Here is an 18,809-nt window from a genome sequence, read left to right as displayed (position 1 = left end):
GGCATTTAGCAAAGCAGGGAACAGCTAGAGTTAGTTTGGCCTGAGTCGTCATATCTCTCTCCTCCATAAGCCACATCCAATGGTGGCTTTGCTTTAGTGGAAAGCACTTCTAGTTGTGCATGTTGGGACACCCAATTTTCACCCATCTCCCCAACACACACCAAGTGCAAGCAGCAGTCCTTTCTGCTGAGGTCACATCAGTTGAAATTCAGAAGAGACATGTGAGTGGGGGGAAATTTCCAGTAGTTGGCGATGCAACCTCCCTGTATTGCTCCTTGCCATTCACTATGATTTGTAAAACAAGAATCAATAAACTGTTATTGTTATAATTTGGCTATTATTGGGGGTATATTGGAAAACTATTTTTTAAATTATATATTAAAAAACAGAGTGAGTAAAAAATTGCATGATAAATTCTCCAAAAAAAGAAAGTGACAAAACTATTTTCAAACATTTGTTGGTTGGGGAGGAGTGTAATGATGTGGGGGAGGAATTTATCTTAATTTTATTTTTAGTGCAGAATACATACGGGGCATATCTTCACTCAGTGGTTGCTAATAGGTGTAGAAAAGAATTAAGAAAGCTAAAATGTTCTGGCTACAATTACGCAAAAAAAATCAAGCTCATGGGGTGCAATTAATTGTTGGTTCTGTTTTAAATCTGTGTTCAGTTTATTGCTCAGATAGTTGGATGCTGTTTTGAAGCTGTAAATTAAATAGACATTTGGGAGGATGAACAGAAGCATTGGGGACAACAACAGAATATTATTTATTTATTTTGGTAAAATGTAAAATTAGACTCCGGTTTGGGTTTGAGGAAACTTGAGTGGCCTCTGTTATGTACTGTCTTCTGGGGGATATAACAATATCACTGTACTCGAAAATAAGACACCACTACAACTATTAACTAGTTAAAGCCACTGCAACAAAAAACAAATTGAACGGTTTCTATTGACTTCCACTTTAGGAATGTCTAGAGGAAAAATGTGTAGCCCAGTATTACAAAGGGTTTGAAACAGTGGTGTAGGTCCAGGAATAGAGTATATGTCTATATACCTAGACATAATACAAAACGATTGCATAATGTCTTGTGCAAAGATCACTACCAACTTTCAAAGTAAAAAGGTCAAAATCCTTCAACAGTGGCCAAACATACAGTTGTGTGATACAGTATTTTTTGCTTGCTTGCTAGCTAGCTTCTAGGGTTGTTTCCTCATAAAGGGAGTTCAAATATTGACTTTAGGTGTAGTAGCATAGCACTGCTAATAAATCAGTGAAGACTGAAACTCAGGAAGCAATAACAGAAAAGCAAAGTTTGACTTCACTGTAAAAACACACACGTACATCAATGCTAGCTGAGCTCCATGTATCTCTTGGGCACAATACAGCTAAAGTTTTATTAAGCTGATAGGAAAACACTGGACAGGGGGGAAACTAGTTCCTTGTGTTTGCTACCCCAAGATGCAGTGATGGCAACCAATGTGGATGGACAAATTCATGGAGGGTCCGACATTCAGTAGCTGCCAGCCATGATGGCTATGTCCTACCTCCACTGTCAGAGGTAACATATGCCTGTGAATACCAGTTACTAGGAATCACAGGTGGGGGTGCTGTTGTACTCAATTCCCGCTTAAGGGCTTCCCATAGGTATCAGCTTGGCCATTGTAAAACTAAGATGCTGGAGACTAGATGGGCCTCTGGCATCATCTGGCAGAGCTCTTCAGTTCATTTGCTTTTGGGTACTATGGCTTTCAACTGGAGAGCAAGCACATAAAGATCTCTTTGGTATCAATAGAATGCCTAAGTTTTATAAGCTCTGCCTGAAGTTTTCAGTAAGAATCGGATTTATTGTGTTGTGCAAAAATACAGGTAACGCATTCTAGAAAATGGTCTCTCTCTCTTCGTGCATCTTAACAGTTTTGAAAAGAACGATTGGCTTACCTGAAGTGTAGATTTAGGAGTGGGATGCTGGGGACAGTGGACTGGGCGAGTCTTCTTACATGACCGCAGGCAGGAGCAAAGACTTGTGGAAGGCAGGCACTTGCTCAGTTTTTTTGGACTTGCCAAACAGCATAATAATAATAATAATAATAATAATAATAATAATAATAATAATATCATTTACATCTGGGCAGCTCCCAACCAAATCTTAAAAACACAAAACAGCATTAAACATTAAAAACTTCCCTAAACCATACACCGAAGCACCTGAAAATGGAATATTAGCCTGCCTCCCTCCCAGCTCATAAACCAATTGAAAAGCAGAAAAGACAGAACCCCCTCTAAAAAATAGAAATCAGACCATCTTAGGGAAGGCCAGTGGATTGGGACATACCGCAGCACTTCCCAACAGCTGGGTGAGTCCACACTGCTGACGCACTGATTACAAGACCTGAAGTAATACCGTGCGGCTAAAAGCCGCTTCAGCTGAAAACATTTGATCTAACTAATAATGTCTTGTGAAAGTGGAGGGAGACAACCAAATGACTGCCCTACAAATCTCCACTAATGGAGCATTGGCCATAAAGGCGGCCGAAGTTGAAGCTGACCTAGTCGAATGTGCAAAGGTAGGAGCTGGGCAGGGCAATTTCATGGTGTTAGAAGCTGATCATAAGATCATGCTGGTCCCAAACCAAACTGAGGTAAGGCATGCCATAATTTAAACAGAATTTATTGTTTAACATAATTGAAAATATAACATATACACGTACAAATGGGTTACACCCTTTGAACATTACTGTTTAAATTCATCCCTGAGAGTGATAGTGCATTTCAGCTGAACCTGTCCTTTAGAGGATAATCAAAGTGCAAATTCATGTACTTGCTTGTAAGAATTGATTTTTTTAAAGAAACTGACTGATTTGATATGTAAATATAATGTGTTGGCTGTGAAGAAAAAATATATCATCTCTGTTGGAGCATAAGAGTAAGATGCATATAGGCAGTTTTGCCATGGGCATCTAAAAGCTTGCCCTCTAATTACAAAAAAGGGGAGAGCATCATTTGAAAATATTACCGACATCTTTTTAGGATGCCATAAATTTTAGTAATAGCAGAAATTAATACATATCAGCAATTTAGTTTTGCAGAGAACTGATTAAAAAATGAACAAAAATGTATATGCATTCATTTAGTTGATGGTCTTCCATACTAGAAGCATGCATGGTTAGCTAAAGCTCCTGTCCCATATAGACCAGGAAGCAGTGTCTCTCAGTTTGGTATTCTGTTTCTCATTTTTCAAATCTTAGATTCAGTTCTCCACATTTCTGCAACAGTCTGCATTAAAAAAAAGTCATGCATATCCTTTCGCATTTTAGTGTTTTTTATGCACACTTTTGCCTAAATTATATACCGGTACATGGATTTTTGTAAGCACTGCTTGGAAAACTGCATTGCAGATTCAGATACATGTGAATTTCAAAGGATTGCTGTATTCCAGTTCTTGCTTTGATAAATTTGGCTTTAAATGAGAACTGAATCAAATCTATACCCTGCCAGCAAGTAAATTCATTGAACTCAGTGGGGTTTATTTCTGAGAATGGCTATGTTTGCACTTTTAAGTTCAGTGGTGGTGTTCAACAGAATTTTTGCATGTACTAAAAATGCCTTGAGCTTCTTAGAAGAAGCACCATTCCCCCTATTTCTGATGTTCAGGAAATGAGTGCAGCTTCTTATAAAGCAAAAATGGCACTGCCCACACGCAAGCTGGGAATGTATCAGCAGGTATAGGGGTCTGCAGAAGAAGAAAACATATTTAGGAAGAAGTCGGGAGGGATTCAAAAGATGCTTAAATGTTCAGTGGCCACAGCATGCTGACTGGCTGTTGAGAGTTAAAAAAATAAATAAAAATGGTGTGGCTAAGGAACGTGACAGCTGGATCCTGAACAGGGAGCACATCACGTTGCAAATTTTGCTGCAGATCTGTTTCAGAATACAGAAGTGGGAGAACCTAAAGTTGAGCATAATCCTGAAAAATAACTGGGGAGGATCCTCAGAAATGTTGCATTTTGTGAAATTAACCCAATTCGTAGTAGTTTTTACACTTTTTATAAATAAACAATGAAATCTCATTCAATACAAAAGATATAATTTCTGACCATTTTGTTTCCATTAACATATCTTTCAGAAGAAATGCTTTACAAACATTTTATTCATAAAGTTGGTTTTCTACAAAATGCCCTGAGATTTTTGCATCCTTTCAATGTTTGGTTTTTTGTTTTTTGAAATTTCATTACAATGTCCATATTTTCTTAAAAGCAAGCATCAAGCTAAAGCCCTTTACTTTAGTGTGGGGGATGGGGAGATCATAATACACTTGTACAAAATCTGTAGACTTGTCTTTTCACTTATCCCCAAGCCAGTGCTTATGAAATCTATTTTTAATATTAGTTTCCCTTGCAAACATACTCTGTAGCTTAATACTCTTTTATGCATAGAAAAATGTCTGATATCCAGACTAACTCTCCCTTCTTGGAGCTTTATCCCATTACCACTTTTGTGGGACATCTGTTTTCCACCCCAAGAAAACTACCTTTTCCATATTTTAAACCTGTTCACAGATTCTCTAAATCTTTCCTTACATTTCTTGATGTATATACACTTTACTGTATCAGTTGCTCTCTAGATGATTTCTTCTCCTTTAAATTGTGTCATTCAGCTGGCCCCAATATAGCAACTTGACTTTTCTATTCATCTCAGTAGTGCTATCATGAGTCTCAGCCTCAGTTCAAGTCTTGCTTTTCACGGGAGACCCTTGCTTCTGTTTCTGAGCTGCTTCTGCTTTTTTCTTTTCTTCTTCCTCTGCTTTCTTCCTTTCTTCCTTCAGCTCTTTATACCTCCACTTAGGAATCTGCAGGTAAGCCCCATCAACGGCACTGCTTTTTCGTCTGACTTTCTCTGGCTGGAAAGTAGGTGGAGGTGCCTTGTTGATTCGGACTTTGGGGATGACAAATCCTGGGCGCACACTGCTCCTTCTCAGCAAGTGTAGTGGCAGCAAGCTTGATTTCCTTGGAACCACAATGCTAACCTGAGGTACATTTAGACTGAAAGGCTGGAGGCTGGCTCGCCTTTCCTTCTTTTTGGAGACTAACATAACTCTGGAGTTCTGAAACAGCTTCTCATAGCTGTTAAAATGGTCTTTGCTATCCATAGATTTGATTTCCTTGGCTCTTTGTTTCCTAAAGATCTCTTGTACAGCAGGCCTGCGTTTCCCTATGCCAGGCGGACTTCCAGGGCACACGGTCCTACAAGCTATGGCAACAAAAGAGCTCCTTAGACTTGTCGTCACCCGAACCATATGATCAAGGACACCATCATCTTCAGGGCCTTTGAAACCTCTGGAAGCTATTATTGATCTGACTCTTTCCGAGATCTTTTGCAAACAGGTCTTTGGCTCTGCAGCCTTGGCAAGAAGTTCTTTCAACTTTGGCCATTCTAGCTCATAGTGGTCACAAAATTGCTCAGCACATGGCTTGTCCATAAGTCTTTGCATAAGATAGGCAGATTCTATTCTTCCTGTGAAACATGCCCATTCCTGAGATGTGAATCCACGGCCTGGGTCTGTGGCATAAATGTTTGCCCCTCAAAGGAGAGAGAGAGAGAGAGAGTTAGTTTAATGTTAGCTCACCACATTATATAGGTAAAGCTAAGCATATCCTGAATTTTGTAAGATATTGCGTTAGGAAACTCTGAAACCTTAGCTGCTTGACAACTCTTACTTTGACTGCCAGTTAATATTTTGATAAAACAACCCAATTTTACTTTTTTTTAGCTACATAAATTATTTAGATATTTGCCGCTCAGTACAGAACTGTAGTGAGAGCCAGCAGATATTGTTATGACCCCATAGCTACACCATCAGAAATTAGAGTGATGTTTAACATGTGTCATCATCACAACACAAGTAATAAGTGCTGCCTGACCTTGCATTTCATTGTCTCATTGAGTTGGAGTTTTAAAAAAACACTGTATCAATCTCAAAAGTCTTAAAGAAGTGCAGTTTTGTGATAATCTCTGAGGTATTTTAAATATTTGTTTAATTCAAATCACCAGTAAAGAATGTTGTGGAAGTGTGTATTGTGAATGAATGGTTTTTCTAGGTTTTGTTCCTAGGAAAACATGATTCTACCATACACACGCTTCTCACATTAAACTTAAACTTCCATTTATCTTATTTTGTTACAGCCCATGGCAGGGGTGGTAACCTTTTGTAGACTAAGGGCCACATTACTCTGCATAAAACTGTTTGTGGCCCCATATTAGTGGGCATGGCTAGATCCAAGCTATTTCCTGTAGATACAGATATAGTCGTACCTTGGTTCTCGAATAGAATCCATTCCGGAAGTCCATTTGACTTTTGAAAACCAAGGCGCAGCTTCCGATTGGCTGCAGCAAGCTTCCTGCACTCCATTGGAAGCCACGTCAGACGTTTGGCTTCCAAAAAATGTTCGCAAACCAGAACACTCATTTCTCGGTTTGTGGTGTTTGGGAGCCAAAATGTTCGAGTCACAAGGCATTCGAGACCCAAGGTATGACTGTATCCTAATTAAATAAGTGTATCTGCACTCAAGTTTCTCCTTTACTTTTCTTCAGCCTTTTATTTTTCAACATTTGTTTTTAACATTTGTTAAATGATATTGCAGACTACATTTTAATCTGTCCTGTCTCTGAAAAAGGCAAAAGGAACTCTGTAATCCCGGAATGTAGGAATGAAAAATCACGGGAGACGAGAGAGGCAGGTGTAACATGAGGCGTCTCTCTGGGCGGACCCCTGAGAGCCTCTTTTATTGAATATTACAAGCATTGCCGCAGGTGTGCTTGTCGCTGATTGGTTGATACATAAGCATAAGGTGGGAATTACATGTGAGAGGTGGGGATTTACATATGATCATTTATCACTGATACATTAAAGGCTGAGAATCGGAGCTATAACTAGACAGGCAAATAGTGTCAATGCAAATAGTGTCAATGCATAGTTGAACAGCAAAATTTCACATACAGCTATTTAAAACCTCAAACTTCAAAATGCAGTTACATCCCCAAAACTGCATGCATGCTATTGTAAAATGCACGGATTATTATTATTTCTATATTTGCAAGGAACAAAAGTCTGCTGAGAAGTGTTTCCCTCTGTGATGATCTTATTGCAAAGGAATTGCGATTCACATAACATCAAACCCACCCCAAAGGGCCAGATGAAATTTGGCTGTGGTCACATTTGTCCACACAAATTCAGTTTTAAATCATTTTATATTACATTTGCACTTGCATTTGAAAGCAGAGTATCTCTAAATGTAGCAAATTACAGGTGTAGGGTTTGCAACAGATAGATATACAATAAATGGAAGGACTGCAGTTCAGAAAAAGAATGGTATCTAAGGGAGTCTTGCTCATATGCTCCTCTTTCTCTTCCCCCCCCCCCCCCGTCTGCCATGTAAACTACACCACAGTCAGCTTCAAAAACGGACTGGAAGGAGGAATAGCCAGGAGACTCAGAATGTTAGGTCTACAATGGACCTTTCATTTTGCAGATGAAAGCAAAATTACACATACTAAACAGCCAACAAAAAGTACCAGTAAAAAACAAACAAAAGCTATTGAAAAGACAAATGGAAGAGATGTGAATAGTGCTTGCTGACAATTCCAGCACACCAGATGGCACAGCCAGAAACCCAAATCTGTGGATTTAGGCTAATCTCATGAATGGTTAAGAGGTTAATTTGAGATTACATCTGACCAGAATAAGAGTCAGTGAAAGGTATATCTATCTGAAACCATCCAATGCCAGACAGGAAAAGGAGGAAAGGTGATAGGAAGATGTGGTTCGCTGACCCCTCCTTATCTCTACTCTTATACTGGCAAATCCTAAGGCACACTACTCTATATTCTGATAAATAAAAAATGTTGGCTGTGTTTTTGTTTTATATTTATTTAACAACAAAAAATGGCATTATGTATTCCTCCTCATGTAATTTTCTGCTGTTTTATCCCAGGGAAACGCAAAGTAGTTGACTGCTTTTCCTGCTCTAGGCATTGAAGTTTTGCTACTCCATGTGTGTACATTCCCAGCTGTTCTTAAGATTGTATTTCAGGATCAAGTGCACCAAAATTAGGCTGTTTACCTGTAATGGTGACCATCTGTGCAGTCACACTTGAGTGTAAAACATTTTCAGGAGTTTATAATATGTTAGTCAGGGGGTTAGTATTTCTGTCCCCTCCTTTCAGGGAGAAGGGTTGGCCTGAAACAGATGAGGCAGTTGCCTCCTGTTCAGTTCCTTCAGCCTTGCCATGATGATTTCAACGAACTGATGACGGCACCAGCAGTGAAGAAACTACATGAGCTGTGACTGCACAGATGACCAATCAAATAACACAATTTACTGGTAAGCAACTTGTCTTTCCTGTTTGATCTCTCTCCAATCGCACAGATGGGTAACTGGAGAATACCTTGGAGTGTGTGCTGGTACCATCACTGAAAGAGACTCTGAAGATAATATGAACATTTATCCCACGGAACACAAAGATTTAATCAAGTAATAAATAATACTAATGGAATGAATAGCAGAAAAAATACAGAGCTCAGATAATGTTTTCTGTGTTATTGTTGTCGTAGGACTAAGAAAAGAAATGAACGGAATATGGTATTCTCAGCTCTTGACTCCAGCATCCTCTCTGCCTAAATGGGGAAATTCTACCAGTAAAGCTGTAGATAGAAAATACTGAAGATTATCTGCACAGTAACCACAAATAAGTCTTCTCTAAGAGCTTGTCAAATTTTTGCTGTATGTTCTTTCTCAGGAAATCTATTTGGGACACAAGATTTGCTTTAAACACTACTGAAGTATTGCAGTGACTTCTTTAAAACTAATCCCACACGAACATAAATGAGGTTAGGTACTTTGCTACCTGGGTCACACATGAATATTCAAGTCCTCCTTCCAAGTGTCATGGCATTCTATCAATCATTCTGAATTACATTGAGTCTGAAAATCAGCTTGTAAGAAACGTGTCCATCTCCACTTAGACCTGATTTTCCAGAGAGAAATCTAATATTACAAACGGGGTTTTTTTCAGAATAAGTAACCTGGACATCCCAGTCAGTTTGGAATATTAATATTCCATTAAATTAATACAGCTACACATATCTGCAAATGAAATATGCTTGAAGTATCTGAGCTGAGGTTCCCAGCAAAAACATCAGAAAAACTCCAAGTTTATAGGAACTTTTGGGCCTTCTTTTTTAAAACGGCAATATTAACGTAGATGTTTCATAGCTTCATTTTTCGACTCATTTCAGTATGAGTAAATTGGTCACATAATAGCCTACTCAGAAGTAAATCTTATTGAATGAATGGGGCTGACTCCCAAGAAAAGTGGGGTTAGGCTCAAGTTTTACAAATATTTCAAACAACTGCGGGAGTCCACAGCAACCTAACTAGCATAGGAGAAATTTACAGCTGAGAATATTTGTGCAATTGCCTTTAGATGGGTTGAAATTGTGTATCTTACCATTTTACCATATGTTAAACCATATTTAACAAATGGGAGCCTTCAGGTATTTGAACAGAAGAACATATTTGTATCTCGTGTGAATTCCTGTTCTGTAATATTTGCTAAAAGCAATGAGTAATCACTATGGTTTGCCCTGGCTTAGGGATACTCTCTCAAAATAAGGCTGCGATAGCTTAGCTCTGTTTCTCCTGAGCCTTTTGGCAATAAATCCATGTTTCATCCTCTTTAGCACTCTACAAGCTCCATTATTTCTTGCAATTGCTGAGCAGTCCTTAATCCATGAATTATTTCTAAATATAATGTCTGGCCAGTAGCTGCCATCCTGATAGCTTCCCTAAAATGAGCAGAAGTAATAGCCCATCTCCACATCACTTTGCTATTAACCCGTTTCCTGATAACCTGAAATACACAAAAAACACTCTGGTCTCCATGAACTACTGAAATAACCCTGTGAATAAAAAGAGGTGTGTTTTTAGTTTTCTATTGTTATTGCAGATATTTAGTAACACTGTCTTAACTATGTTGTATGCCCCCCCTCAGCCCCCAGTTGGAAGAGTGATATAGAAATTTTAAAAAATAAGCAAGCAAGCCTGCTGCCAGTTAAAGTCAACTAGGGCTCTGCTCCATCCTTATGTAACATCAGAAGATGGGCACTCAAGACAGTCTTTTTAGTGGTGGAACCACAACTGTGAAATGCCTTCTCCGTAGAGACATGCCAGGGCTCTTCTCTTTTAAGCTTCAGCTGATTGCTGGAGACCTTTCTTTTTTTCTATTTCAGGGTGCTTTTAATATAATTTTAGTATTCCAATTGTTACTCTCTGCTTTTAATTCAGCTGCTTTGTCTACTTTTCCTATTGTGTTTTATGAAAGTTCTGCACTATGCAAACTTATTTTTGCAAGGGTTAGTACAAGTTCACTGGGTTATGCCTTCCATTTAAACTGAGTATGTAAACCCTGTAGGCACTGAAAGGAAATTTCAGCTGCCCTAGATTGTGTTTGGTACTGGTTTTGCAAAATATGGTAGAATATTCATGTTTATAAATAAATTAATGAATTTAGTTTCCTTAATGAGATCCATTTGTAGAAAATTCAGTGGTGGAAAACAACAATAAGCAACAATGGTTTTGAATTTCTCTCTCCCTCTCTCTTTCTTTGTCCAGTCTGTAATTAGAGTAGGCAGGGCTGCCAAGAGAGTAAATATCAAGAACTGCAGTCCTTCATTTAGAAGTAGTCTTTACAGTAGTTCAAGGGAATGAGGATAATGAAGCAGAGGATTTTTCTATACCTGCCAACATTAAAGCTCTGATGCATTCACTTCGGCCTTGCATTGCAGACTTCATGAGTGCAGTAAATCCAAAGACATTCCTTTTCTCAATATCAAGGCCAGGATAATAGTTTAATAAATACTGTGTAATAGTAATATGTCCTACAAAAAAAGAATAAAAAATATCAATACAAAAGTGTATTATTTTCAAACCACTGTGAATTCTACTTGTTTTATTTTAACTCTCATATTCTGAAGCTTCAGGACAGATCACACACACTCCTCAGAGTCAAATAACCACTAAGCTATCATCATCATCATCAAATTTATTATTTATACCTCGCCCATCTGGCTGGGTTTCCCCAGCCACTCTGGGCGGCTCCCAACTGAATATTAAAAACACAATACAGCATTAAACATTAAAAACTTCCCTAAACAAGGTTGCCTTCAGATGTCTTTTAAAAGTAAAATAGTTGCTTATTGCCTTGACATCTGATGGGAGGGTATTCCACAGGGCAGGTGCCACTACCGAGAACTATAAAATGCTATGGCTTGGTTCAATCCTAAGATAAGGAAGTTAACAAAATGGGTTTCAACCTCTCCTTCCCGCACAGTCACTGGTGCTCCCTCAATATGTCTCTCTCAATGGTTGGCAAATACACATACAGATCAGTTACTTCTTTTCCTTAGAAATGAAAGCTATATAAAATTTTGTTTGCAGTATATAAACCGAAATTTAATGGAAAGTTGATTTGGTCTATTATCCATATTCCCTATCCCTGCTCAGAAGGATAATTTAAGCTAATCATGGCAGAAGGTGGGTTCTAGGACGTAGTGTTCATACAATTTAGTGCCAAATAGATTAAAGCAGTACCTTTGAGTTATGCCTGGAAAGCTATAGGAAGCTAATTGAAACACTGGATAATGAATCCAGTTTCCTCCTAGCCACTCATTGCCATCACAGGCAATTTCCAAATAATTACCAGTGGCAGGCCTACACAGAATGCTTGAGAGTTATAAATATGATTACATTAATGGTAATTTGTGAGAGTCTATGGTAAGTGGAAATAATCGTTTAAAGATCTGTTGTTGCCTTGCCAGCCATAGGAGGGTTCAGTTTCCCAACTCTGCTGTAAAACCCTGGTCATTAAGCTTCTACTATCCTGAACTAGCAACAGGACAGATTATGAACTAAAATGACTGAGTAAGTAAGTAAGTAAGTAAGTAAATGAATAAATAAATAAATAAATAAATAAATAGACACAGTATATATATTCTTAAAATGCTTTTAGCAGACCATATCAGGCATAATCTCCAGCAGAAGGTCTGCCTGCTTTGCCAGTATCACTGAAATATGTAGAGTGGTAAAAATCTATCACAGGCTAAAATTATAGACGCTAGGGAGCTAACAGTCTGAAGACCAATTAAACCATCAAGCCCTTGTAATTGGACTGACAGAACAAGACAAACATCTAGTGCCATTATTGCTCATTCAGAACATTTCCCCCCACTTGTCATTTGTTGTATGATGGGTTGATGGTTTGTGTAATAATGTAGTCTGTCAGCCAGCTGCAACAACAACAACTTAATTACTGTAAGCTGTATAAAAAAAGTTCCCTCGTCTTATTTTGCAGTCCAGTTAAATATTCTGCAATACATGTCAGTCAGTTAAATTTATCCAAGAATGTTTATGAAGAAGTTTCATACAAGCAATTAAACAAAATCCATAGCAGAACATCTGGTACAGTTTTAATGATCAGTGGCTTCGTGGCACCCAAACAAATCTACATATTCTAGAAGGAGGAGAGCTGCATGTTTATCTGTTTAAGCAGCTTTAATTACACTCAGGTATTTTATGGACAGCTGTGCTCTTTGGTTGCCTCTTTCCTAACTGGAGCCCTTTTTTAGAGTCCTTCTACCTAGATAGCGACAGGGTACAATAATGCAAAATTATGAAAGAAGTGAAAATGTCAGGCATTCATTTGGAGTGGATCTACTTGCCTTGTTCTTAGGGACGTTTCTGATTTGAACTTCTGATATTTTCCCGTCCTTATCATGTGCTCATGTCCTTTTGAATTGATCAGCAATGGGCTCTGCTGGAGATCCTTACTGTTGTCTGATCACCCAACCCCAAACACTCTTAGGCCTACATAACTTCAGAACACTCCTAGACTTTCTAGGCAATTTAAAGTACAAAAATCAAGAAATAGGCATGCCCAACTCCACAAAACCCCGTAGAGCAGATTCAAACAACCACTTTGGAAACTGCTTTTCCATCATTACTAATTTATATCACTGGTGCTCTCTGAGCACCAATGAGTCACTAGAAATGGAAAAGCAGCCAAAATGTTTCTGCAGAAACCAGGCACCTGATCCTTACAAATAATATCCTTTCAAAGGGCTGCATTAAGTGCAAAGTCCTACTGCAATCCGTGGAAAATAACTTCATTTCTATAAAATGAATCTAGATTTTCCTTTCAATGTATCCTTTCCCTCCTATTTCTCAGGTAAAGGGCTTCTGATAATAATTGTTCACAACTACATTAAAACTATTTCATTACTGAGGTGCCCAGTATTGATGACATTCTGAACGTGCCCCTAACTGTTTAAGCTTCTGTTTACCTGAACTGAGACCTGTGCTAATTTCCTCATGGTAATAAAAGAAAAATCATGCCAAATAATTTTAAAAATCATGCCTCAGCAGACTCTCAGCCTTACTTTGCCACCTGCAAAATGGGTGGCAGCCCTTACAGAATTGTTAGAAATAGAATCTCTAACTAACAGAAAAGGCCTCACTATTTTTGAGTAAAACTGAGTAAAAGTTGGTAGCAGCATTTTCATAGTACATGCTTCAACATTAGAATTTGGGGGTTTAGATCACCGTGCCCTCCAGATGTTTTTGGGCTCCCGGCTCCCACCAGTCCCAGCCAACATGGCCATTGGCCAGGGATTATGGAAGCCGTAGTCCAACATCTGAAGGCCACCATTTTGGCCACCACAGTGCAATTAATACATGTGCACTAAGGACATAAGGCTCTGGCTGTGTACGCACCAATCCCTTTGTAGTACCAAAGCATACTTTTGTCACTCTGGAATTGTTCATGGTCGTCCTCAGTATGCTGCTTTCAATCTTGATTGACTCTAAATCCTGCCATCCAGAAGGATAGGTTGGTGTGGTTATCGGATAACCATTTGAAAAACCTCCATTGATTAGGTTATCAATGCCTTTTCCTCCCTGCATATGCCCTGGGTGAATGAAGAAGGGGAGGTGTGGATACACTCCCCCATTGCTGGAACCACCTTCATCTGTTTTCAAATGGACACACTGTGGGGAAATGCAGAATCAATCTGCAATGAATTTTTATTTTGGAATGAACCAACCAATTTTTCAAAATGCACTTTTCAGGAGCAAAAATATGCACTAGATTGTGTGTGGACTACAAAGAAAAAGGAAGTACTCAGACTCTCACTGATTCTAAAATAAAATGTCATTCATATGCAGTCTCAGTCCTCCAGCTCAATATTTCACTTTGGGTAGTATTGAGCTAAACAGCTGTGCTATAAATAGGATTAGAGCTGGTGCAATGGGATTTCCCTCCTTTTCTCCACCCCTCATGCATACCCCATGCCATACCCAAAGCTGTTCCAGAGGGTTGGGGAAACACCCAGAACAAATTTGGGGGCCCAGAGGAAGAGGTTCTTCTTCTGTTGCACAAGGATAAATCCTTGCACTGACAAAACAACCTGCTTAACACTACTTTGAATACAGCCCTGGTAACCTTTTTTTAAAAAAAGATTTGTTCTTTAGTCTGAATTCAGACACAAATGGTTGCACTATTCAGATTTTCAGTTTCAAGTGCAGTTGCTAATTCAAGTTAATGGCAATCAGTTAACTCCATTTAAAAGCTCTTATAGAAAACATAATCTTTATATATACTCACAGTTGAAGCAGCAGGAGAAATGCAAGATGCTAATAAGAATTTCTACTTTTTATGAACTCTTTTAACATAAGCTATCTGGGCTAGGGGAAAAGATTGCCCATACAATGCACAATTAATTCAGAATGTTCATACTCCATGAAAAAGCTTAAACTTACAACTGCTTAGTGCTCTTTCAGTTGTGGGAGCAGTTGCAGACTCCTGAAAGCTGCCAACAAATGCAACTATCTGGAAAAAGGGCAAGAGCACATTAACTATAGGATAGAGGGATAGCTCTCCCATGCAACTGTAGCTGGTTAACAGAGAAAAAGTAGGAGGCCAGATCTGGACGTGGACTCAGCTGAAGTGCTCCTTTCATCAATATTGGATTCAAATAAGTTCTAGGTGCCTGTTCAGGAGCTTCTTCTTTATTAAGTTATAATTTAAGGTGGTAACAGTAAGCCTGAAATTATGTGTGCTAGGGATGTGTAACTGTGTGCTGTTTTCAAGACAGTTTAACAGTGGTATTAAGACCAGAGATACAGAATGAAGTCAACAGAAAATAGCAATGTTAGGATTCTGGTAGAGGGGGGAAGCAATCAATGTGACATGGAAATGGAATAGAAGAAACGACAGGCCACCCTCAAATTTTAAAGTGGTATGTTGAAAAAGAATCAGCTCTTAAAATCTATAAATAAATGCAACTTTAATTAAAATGCATAAATTCTTTATAAGGCTGTTTCAAATATATGTCTATTAATTAATAATAGAACTTTGGCAATTGTGAAAACATAGCTCCAATTCTGCCAGTAGTAAACTCTACAGGGCAACAAGATCATGACTGAAAGAAAAGTTTACTGTGAATGCGCCAATTTTTCCCACTTTCCCACATGGGAGAAGCGAACCACAATATGAAGTCAAGGGATGTTCTTGGCTTCCTGGTCATTGCTAATTTGAAGAAAACAAACCATGGTCGCCAGTTAAGCTAGGGATCATAGTTTGTTTCTAGAACCAAACAACAAAGATGGTGAGAACTCTCAACTGTGGCTTACTGCAGGGATGGGAAAGCTTTTTTCAGCTAAGGGCAATCTTACCTGAATGGAAAGCTGTCAGAGGCCACATTTTTAAAGTGGGCATGGCTTCTCAAGAACCCAGTCCCAGTCCCTTCTTTGCAGACTTCCCTTCCCTTACAGAGAAACATCTGTAACACACACCCATCTCCACTTCTCTTTCTCTCCACTCTTTGCCTGTCTCTCTATTTCCTGTCTTTTACACACACTCTCACTGCCTTTTCTCTCGGGGGTCCCTTTCCAGATCCTCTCACCACTGATTAGCCACAACAATCACTTCACCCCAAATATTAAGCAAACAGAAAGCATCCTTTCTGCTTTTGTTCTTCTGCAAACCAGAGACAGCCACGCCTGGCAAGAAGCAGCACCAACCTTCCCCAGCAGCAACCCTGAAAAGGCAGGAAGTCCTTAAAAAACAAAAAAACCCAACCTTGCTCCAAGGTGGCACCGACATGTCTTAGCAAGTCCATGAACATCCTCCCTCTCACCAGTCATGCTTGGAGCACGTTCAGGGACAATGGCTGTGGAGGACCGTGTGTAATATGTAGCCATTTCTGGATCCACCAGGAGTTAGGGCTGTTACCACAGGGTGGGATGGAACTCTGTCTGGTTGAGGGGCTTTGATTTGTTTGTTTGTTTAGTTTTGCCCCAAATTTACTGGTGGTTAATTGAATTGGGGGCTGGCTAGCCACTTAGGAAGGATTACCACACTACCACAGTCTTTGCTTGACTCTCCGTGCTTTGGTGGGTGGGTCCCCCCCCCCCAAGGAACAATCCTAGTAAATTGGGGGCTGGCAGGTGACTCTGGAAGGCTTGGTGGACTGGATCATGCATGCAGACCTAGCCCCAGCTTACTCAGTAATATGTGATCAAGGCTTTAGATTCAGCTTTAGAAAAGAGGAAAATAACTCCATACAATTATAGGAAACTTCTTATATATCCTGTGGTCTACTTAGCCTCATTTTCTTTAGGGAGCAGTATCAGATACTGGCAGACAGTATCAAGCCAATGTCAACACTCTGGATTAATACTGAGCTCATTATAATTAAATATAAAGGTCAGAAAAGAGCAGCCTTAAATCTAATCCGTTAACAGGACAGATATATATCCTGGGTGGACACAACCCAAAGCAGGTTATACAATATCTGAGACCACCTAACTCTTGTTAAAAAGCCGTATCAGGCATTGGTTTTCTATAAAGGCAGCTGTGAAAACACACAAATACTTTTGTAGTAAAAAAATATAGCCACACACTGCATTTAAAATGAAACAAAACAATTATCAGATAAGGTAAGAGTTTTTCATTTCATTTTTTAAAATGAATACAGCTTAGTTAAAACACACATGTTCTGGTAATGGGATTCCAGAAAATAATTATGAATCTTTATTCTGTATCAGCTCTAATATTTTTTTACAACAGCATTCAGTGATTCCCAAGAGGGAAGTAACTGCCATGCTTGCATTTCACCAAATATTTATTAAATTCAACATAACACATTTTTCATTACACTGTCTATAGGTTGTCAATAATTAGAATCTGTTGTCATTAATTTAATAATTTTAGCACAAACTATATTTAGTTTATAATTCTAAGCACCTCTTAAATAATATAACTAAAATGAATTTTCCCAGAATTTATCATTTCAAAGCTTCATGCTTCATTCTTTTGCCAATTCTGTATTGCACAGTATGATGAACTGAACATGATTACATTCCTGGTTTTTATTACAAACTAATATTTTAAAGCATCTGTGCTCAACCTAATATTTGTTGCACTCTTTCGCTGAATTGAATAGGAAAGCTTTTGTATGCAGGACATAACATGATCTTGGGGGGCTGAAGAGAGAGAGGGTTCAGAGCAGGGAAGCTGTGCTAGGCACCCTTTTGTGCTCATCAAACGTTTTCACTGATAGGCTTATCTGCAGCCCAAGTGTTGCTATGCTCTCATTACTTCTTCTTTTTCTAAGGCTGCAGCAGCACAGTTGCCTTAGACTCTTCTGTGTATTTGTCTGAATGCCAATTTTAAATTCTTTTTTTGTCAGCACAGCAATGGAAAAAGTATGATCAGGGTTCAGAGAACTGCTTGGGGTTAGAAAAGAAAAATAGAAAACCAAGAAAAGAAAAATAGAAAACAAAGTTGAATACCCTTCTTTAATGGAATAACTTCCTTAACAAGAGTATTAGGAGGATGGATACACTGCAACACTTTGTTGTAGCTCCCATTTGTAATATTATTACTACTTGGTCAGAAATAAAAGTGGACACTTTTTTTCACTAATATGGTAGCTTTAATGGTATACAGTAATAGAAGTAATAGAGAGTACATCATCTTCTCCCCATGAAAAGTATTAATCACTTCCAGAAGATTTAATCTAGTAAGCAGAGCCGGGTGTGCATTAAATTAATAATAGTGTCACTAATTATAGTGCTGAGCTGCATTAAAAGGGACAAGCTTCTCTGAAATGTACAGAAGAGGACAGGGCAGCAATACTTGCTGGGCTAGCCTAAAGACTCATGTTGGGGGGGAAACCTGGCATTTGTTTGCTCAATGCAATCACAATAAATAAGCATTTACAATCATGAACTGTTGGACAAAAAAAATGAAATGAGGACCAAACCTCCTTACCTGCCTGGGCCGCTGTAATTAGAGCTGTGTTTCCTTCATTGTCCTGCCAGTTTACATCAATGTGAGGGCATTGTGCTAAGGCTATTACAATATCCACAAACCCTTGGTAACAGGCAACAATAAGGCCAGTCTATAAATAAAAAATAAGGTGGTGGTTAAAGGGAAGCAAGCTCAAGCACTCTGAACTCCAAATCTTATTTCACATTTTATTATTTTACATGAGGGCATTAATGTAAACTAAACACTTAGCAGTGGAACCAAGTGAACAAATCAGAATGCATTGATTATTATTATTTCTAATTTACTTCTAACATTTAAAATGTAGATTTCCTACTCCATGGAAGCAGCTAACAAATATATAAGTGCATAAGATTAAATTAATAAAATAACTATGGAAACTATTCAATAAAACAATGCAACAAA

At 38.6% G+C, this 18,809-nt stretch overlaps 1 protein-coding gene across 4 annotated transcripts in view; it reads right to left on the bottom strand.

Annotated features, from left to right (window-relative positions):
* Positions 1-2,654: 2,654 nt before the first annotated feature.
* ANKRD33B (ankyrin repeat domain 33B) overlaps positions 2,655-18,809 on the bottom strand; it is a 48,258-nt gene continuing 32,103 nt past the window's right edge. The window contains exons 2-4 of one of the 4 annotated variants that reach the window (XM_081206445.1): positions 18,387-18,516; positions 10,795-10,935; positions 2,655-5,579 (exon numbers count right to left, since the gene is read on the bottom strand). In XM_081206445.1, the coding sequence (XP_081062571.1) occupies positions 4,726-5,579; positions 10,795-10,935; positions 18,387-18,516 (1,125 nt within the window). In that variant the 3' untranslated portion in view covers positions 2,655-4,725. The remainder of the gene's footprint in view (positions 5,580-10,794; positions 10,936-18,386; positions 18,517-18,809) is intronic. The other 3 variants (XM_081206446.1, XM_081206447.1, XM_081206448.1) reach the window with 3 other exon arrangements.

This window comes from Podarcis bocagei (assembly GCF_964188305.1).
Source record: "Podarcis bocagei genome assembly, chromosome: 8".
Lineage (NCBI taxonomy): Eukaryota > Metazoa > Chordata > Lepidosauria > Squamata > Lacertidae > Podarcis > Podarcis bocagei.
The sequence above is the reverse complement of the archived record's forward strand: the minus strand, read 5'-3'. Positions and strand labels throughout refer to the sequence as shown.